General features: G+C 42.8%; 1 protein-coding gene across 6 annotated transcripts in view; it reads left to right on the top strand.

Annotated features, from left to right (window-relative positions):
- cntrob (centrobin, centrosomal BRCA2 interacting protein) overlaps nucleotides 1–6,865 on the top strand; it is a 30,176-nt gene that overhangs the window by 18,038 nt on the left and 5,273 nt on the right. For 4 of the 6 annotated variants that reach the window (XM_016472666.1, XM_016472667.1, XM_016472668.1 and 1 more), the window contains 7 exons: nucleotides 2,551–2,742; nucleotides 2,824–2,949; nucleotides 4,391–4,524; nucleotides 4,655–4,792; nucleotides 4,860–5,007; nucleotides 5,094–5,178; nucleotides 5,776–5,949. In XM_016472666.1, coding sequence (XP_016328152.1) covers nucleotides 2,551–2,742; nucleotides 2,824–2,949; nucleotides 4,391–4,524; nucleotides 4,655–4,792; nucleotides 4,860–5,007; nucleotides 5,094–5,178; nucleotides 5,776–5,949 — 997 coding nt within the window. The remainder of the gene's footprint in view (nucleotides 1–2,550; nucleotides 2,743–2,823; nucleotides 2,950–4,390; nucleotides 4,525–4,654; nucleotides 4,793–4,859; nucleotides 5,008–5,093; nucleotides 5,179–5,775; nucleotides 5,950–6,865) is intronic. The other 2 variants (XM_016472669.1, XM_016472670.1) reach the window with 2 other exon arrangements.

Raw genomic sequence — 6,865 nt, 5'->3', positions numbered from 1 at the left:
GATACTGTGTGGCTGAAAAGACTGTGAAGCTGTTTCATTCATGACAGACAGCTGCTCTCTTTAGGTCAGCAGCAGCGTGAATGCAGATTTAAATGTTTAAAACACACTGATGTGATCGTACGCTGCACGGATGAACCAACAAGTGATCACAACATTGATCGCACACATCAAAGGTTGAGGAATGAAACAGACGAATCATTGTAATTTAGGAATTTACAATTACGTGTTCGCGATCTTTAACGATCTATTAAATTAAAGTGCTTTGTCATGTTGGTGATGACGCCTCTCTTGCAACATGTTTAGCTATCACAGATATTATACTTAGCTTTTTTGGCTTCTGATCGCAAATGTAGCCAAACTTTGGAGCGCTTAGATTACCGAGCAAGGTCCTGGCAGATCGCTAGGTCCGGTCCTCACAGATGAAGAAAAAAAAAAGTGCATAGGAATCGAAATTTTAATTTGACAAGTATCCGATTCTGGAATTAGAATTGATTTTCGTTTCCCAATCCTAGTGATGATGATGATTGATGATGATGGTGGTGATAGTGATGATGTTGATGATGGTGGTGGTGATGATGATGATGATGATGAAGACGATGCTGCAGGGTTGCGTCAGATCGTGCTGTCCTGTTATTACTTCATACTGCTCTATACTACACATACTACACTTATACATACTGCAGTACGCGACACATACTTTATTTATCTGTATTATTATACTTATGTGTAGTATTGTACCAGTGGTGAATAAGATGATGGTGATAGTGATGATGATGATGGTGGTGGTGATAGTGATGATAAAGATGATGGTGATAGTGATGATGATGATGGTGGTGGTGATGATATAGATGATGATGGTGATAGTGATGATGATGGTGATAGTGATGATGATGATGGTGGTGGTGATAGTGATGATATAGATGATGATGATGATGGTGATAGTGATGATGATGGTGATAGTGATGATAAAGATGATGGTGATAGTGATGATGATGATGGTGGTGGTGATAGTGATGATAAAGATGATGATAGTGATGATGATGATGGTGGTGGTGATAGTGATGATAAAGATGATGATAGTGATGATGATGATGGTGGTGGTGATAGTGATGATAAAGATGATGATAGTGATGATGATGATGGTGGTGGTGATAGTGATGATAAAGATGGATGATAATGATGATGATAGTGATGATGGTGGTGGTGATAGTGATGATAAAGATGATGATAGTGATGATGATGATGGTGGTGGTGATAGTGATGATAAAGATGATAGTGATGATGATGGTGGTGGTGATAGTGATGATAAAGATGATGATGATGATGATGTGGTGGTGATAGTGATGATGGTGGTGGTGATAGTGATGATGATGGTGGTGATAGTGATGATAAAGATGATGATAGTGATGATGACGGTGATTGATGATGTTGATGATAGTGATGATGATGATGGTAATGTGGTGGTGATGATGGTGATAGTGATGATGATGGTGATTGATGATGGTGATGATGATGATGATGGTAATGTGGTGGTGATGATGGTGATTGATGGTGGTGATGGTGGTGGTGATAGTGATGATAAACATGATGATGGTGGTGGTGATGGTAATGTGGTGATGATGTTGATAGTGATGATGATGATGGTGGTGATGGTGATGATGATGGTGATAGTGATGATGATGATGGTGGTGGTGATAGTGATGATGTGATGGTGATGATGGTGATAGTGATGATGGTAATGTGGTGATTGATGGTGGTGATAGTGATGATGTGATGATGGTGATTGATGGTGGTGGTGATAGTGATGATGATTGTGATTGTGATGATGATGATGATGATGGTGGTGGTGATAGGGATGATGGTAATGTGGTGATGGTGGTGATAGTGATGATAAGGTTGGTGATGGTCATGATGATAATGGTGATGATAAGGTTGGTGATGGTGATGATGATGGTGATTAGGGCTGCGACGATAAATCAATGCAGAATCGATTCGTGGATTGATTCTGAGATCTTCCGAATGCATGGTGATTCTCTCTGGAATCGGTTCTGAGCTTAGATTTTAACAGCAGATGGCGCTCTACTCTAGTTTTGATCCGCTCACTCAAACACTCATGAAGAAGAGTGCTTGTGTGTTCGGCTGAGTCTGTAATTTCACCTCGGCTCAGAATGCTTTTATGACGCCCGATTAATGTAAACACAGCCCACTGTGAACACCCTTGTGATTCGCTTCAACCTTTTCCAATCTTATGAATGATTATTTTAGGTTTAAGTGTGTGTAAAGATTTGGAAATGAGCAGAGTACGGCTGATTCTAAAGCATGCAGCGCCATCTGCTGTTCAAAACTAAGCTCAGAATCGACTCGAGAAAGAATCGCCATTCATTCGGAAAATCTCTGAATCAATGCGGAATTATTTCTCTATTCGCGATGCATCTATTTATTTTACCAACCCTAGTGGTGATGATAATGATGATGGTGATGATGTGATGTAATGATGGGGATGGTGATTTGGTGATGGTGGTGATGATGATGTGATGTGATGGTGTTCAGGAGCAGGAGGTGCATGAGCTGCGTCTGCATGTGGAGGAGCTCCAGCAGGAGGAGCAGAAGCTGCGCAGAGATACAGACAGACTCCGAGAGCAGCTGCACAAGCTCCAGACGGAGTCACATGACACACGGACACACGCACAGCAGCTCCAGCAGCAGCTCACACACGCCACGCAGAATCTACACACACACACGGTGAGGCGCACGGCACACACATCATCAGTCACATGACCCTCAGAGCCGCCGCAGCTGACCGCACCTGTGCTGCTGTTTCAGGAGCAGGTGAAACAGGAAGTGGCCGCGCGTGAAGAAGCCGAGAGCAGGACGCAGCAGATACAGGAAGAGCTGGAGCAGATCAGGAGAGAGAGAGATGCTCTGAGGGTGGACCGAGTGCTGGAGCAGGTCTCTCTCTCACACACACACACTATACAAATAAAATAAAAAACACTTACTCACTCACACTATACAAATAAAATAAAAAAACACTTACTCACACACACACACACACACACACTATACAAATTAAATAAAAAACACTCACACTCACACACTATACAAATAAAATAAAAAACACTTTACTCACACACACACGCTATACAAATAAAATAAAAAACACCTACTCACACACACACACACTTACTCACTCTCACACACACACACACACACAATACAAATAAAATAAAAAACACTCGCTCACTCACACACTCACACACACCTAACCTAACCTAACCTAATTGTAAGAGTACTATTGAGTGCAGCGGGGCCTAGCCGAAGCACCTCAGTTTTTTCAGCTTTTGTTGCAAAAATTATTAGCCATCCAAGTTCTCACTTCGTCAAAACATGAGTAAAGATGTTGTAAAGAAGAGTAATTTTCAAGTTTGATTGGAAGGTAAAGTCGGAGGTCATCGGCATAGCAATGATGGTTAATATATTTCTGGAGAATGGAGCCTAGGGGGAAGCATGTAGAACGAGAACAATAAAGGACCAAGAATAGAACCCTGTGGAACACCATAAGGGATGGGCGCAGAAGGTGAGGTGAACGACCCGATATTTACTGGAAAAGTCCTACCCTTTAAATAAGAGGTGAACCACTCTAATGCCGTGCCTTGAACCCCTACTACACATTTGAGTCGATTCAAGAGGATGTCATGGTCAATAGTGTCGAAGGCTGCACTCAAATCTAACAGTATCAGAATGGCAGCTGACCCCGAATCAATGGACAGCAAAAGATCATTCATAACTTTAAGCAAGGCCGACTCTGTACTGCGACGTGCTCTAAAACCAGTTTGGAACTTATCCAGAATGTTAAAAGCATCCAGGTAAGAAGTAAACTGCTTTCTCTAAAACCTTAGAAATAAATGGGTGTTTAGAAATCGGCCGGTACTTACTAAGAACAGATGGATCAAGGTGAGATCTTTTTAACAGGGGCTGAAGCATGTTTAAAGAACTCTGGGAAATTCCCACTAGTCAAAGAACTGTTTATAATAGTTAAAAGGGCAGGGCTAATAGTGTCCAACACCTCTCTAAGCAAACGGCCAGGCAGTACAGTACAGAAATTAATGCGATAAATTGAGATGGAGACAACCGTGTCAGGAGGAGAGGTGAGATCTGATATCTTTTAGTTTCTGCACAAAGAAACCTAAGAATTCGGCTCAGGTCACAAGATGATAGTCGAGCAGTTTATAGTTTTAAAAGGAACTTTTGGCCTGTTTGCGTTCATGGCAATCATTACCATTGTAGTTAGTGTTATAGTTACAGTTATAGTTATAATTGTTGTTATAGTTGTAATTATCGCTGTAGTTGTTGGTGTGAATGTGTCTTTATCCTCGTGTGTTTGTTGCAGACGCGGTTCGAGGCACAGAAGTCTCAGATGGAGGCGGAGTTTCGTCTGTCGTTGGAGCGGCAGATCAATGAGAGACTGACGGCCATACAGGAGGAGAACGCAACACACAATGCACAACTACGACAACAACACAGGTACACACTTCAGTGACATCATCGTGAGCACACACTGAACAATGCTGCATTACTAATGTCAGCTAATGTGCTGTTTCTGTGAGGCTTATGGGGTAGACAACATCATCAGCTCAGTGTGTGTGTGTCGCAGGAAGCAGCTGCTGGATCTGAGTGCGCGGCACGAGCGGGAGCTGGTGGCTCAGCTGGATCAGTTCAGAACACAGTTACAGGAGAAAGACGACAAACTGCAGCATCTCACACACAGCTACCAGCACAAGTACAGCTCCAAGTGTGTGTGAGAGAGTATGTGTTAGGCTGTTATGATAATGTGTATGATCTCTTATATGTGTGTGTAGACTGTCAGAGATGCAGGAAGAGCTGGTTTCCATGGCGGCGTCTAAAAGGAAACTGGAGGCGCAGAGGGAGGAGCTTGTGTCCCGCCTGCAGGGAATGATGCGCTCCCATTGGGCGGAGGCTTTGAGGCTGTTGACCAATCAGGAGCAGGTACAGCAGTCATGGGATAATAACCCTAATATTTCAGCCAGTCATTATAGTGCATATAACACACTGATGTGTGTGTGTGTGTGTAGATGGAGAGTGTTTTATCACACGTCCCTCAGTGGGAAGCGTCCAAAACGTCCTCTTCTCCTCCTAAAAGTGACACACATGCGTCAGGTGATCAGTCTCTCTCTCACATAGTCAAATATTTGTGGACAGACAGTTTGTTTTTGTAGGATTATTTAATTCTGTGACATTAATGTCTTCGAATTATTTTTCTGTGGGTCATTTGATTCAAATATTTTGTTAGATACATAAATATAGAGGTTTTTGTGAATATTAAGAGTAATTTTTGTATATTAATGCACATTCTGAACATGTATACTGTATAACATGACTCCAGTCCATTTCATATGCTTTAATAGCAGTTCATATTTAAATTAGAAGGCGGAGGAAGGTGTTTGATACTACACAATCTTTTGAATCCTTAAACTCAGCCCTATAATACTTCGATGTTTGTTTGGTAACACTTTATTTTAAGGTGTCTTTGTTACACGTTACATGTACTTACTATTATAATAACACTTAATTATGCATAATTACATGCAAGTAACCCTAATCCTAACCCTAACCCTAAGTTAATTAATATTACTCAGTACTTAAATTTATAATTACATTGTAACAAGGACAACTTAAAATAAAGTGTAACCGTTTGTTTTTGAAACCTGACAAACAGGAAGTAAAGCATTACACTGACCCTGTTTGATCAAGCAGCTCCGCAGGCCGTGGTTCTGCATCTGTCCAGAGAGAAAGAGCGAGGGATGAGATCAGAGGAGCAAGAGACGAGAGCACAGAGAGAAACAAGCTCACACTCGGAGTTTGGACTGTTGAACTGCAGCACTTCATTCTGTCCACTGGAGCCAGTGCTGGAGCACACGGATATGACAGGTACACACACGCACGCACACACTCACTCACTCACACACTCACATGCACGCACGCACGCACGCGCACACTCACACACACACACACACTCACACACACACACACACACACACACTCTCTCACACACACACACACACACATACACACACACACTCTCTCACACACACACACACACACATACACACACACACTCTCTCACACACACACACACACACATACACACACACACTCTCTCACACACACACACACACACATACACACACACACTCTCTCACACACACACACACACACATACACACACACACTCTCTCACACACACACACACACACATACACACACACACTCTCTCACACACACACACACACACATACACACACACACTCTCTCACACACACACACACACACATACACACACACACTCTCTCACACACACACACACACACATACACACACACACTCTCTCACACACACACACACACACATACACACACACACTCTCTCACACACACACACACACACATACACACACACACTCTCTCACACACACACACACACACATACACACACACACTCTCTCACACACACACACACACACATACACACACACACTCTCTCACACACACACACACACACATACACACACACACTCTCTCACACACACACACACACACATACACACACACACTCTCTCACACACACACACACACACATACACACACACACTCTCTCACACACACACACACACACATACACACACACACTCTCTCACACACACACACACACACATACACACACACACTCTCTCACACACACACACACACACATACACACACACACTCTCTCACACACACACACACACACATACACACACACACTCTCTCACACACACACACACACACATACACACACACACTCTCTC

The sequence above is a fragment of the Sinocyclocheilus anshuiensis genome, unplaced genomic scaffold (genome assembly GCF_001515605.1).
Source record: "Sinocyclocheilus anshuiensis isolate Anshui unplaced genomic scaffold, SAMN03320099.WGS_v1.1 scaffold841, whole genome shotgun sequence".
In the NCBI taxonomy this organism is placed as follows: domain Eukaryota; kingdom Metazoa; phylum Chordata; class Actinopteri; order Cypriniformes; family Cyprinidae; genus Sinocyclocheilus; species Sinocyclocheilus anshuiensis.
The sequence above is the reverse complement of the archived record's forward strand: the minus strand, read 5'-3'. Positions and strand labels throughout refer to the sequence as shown.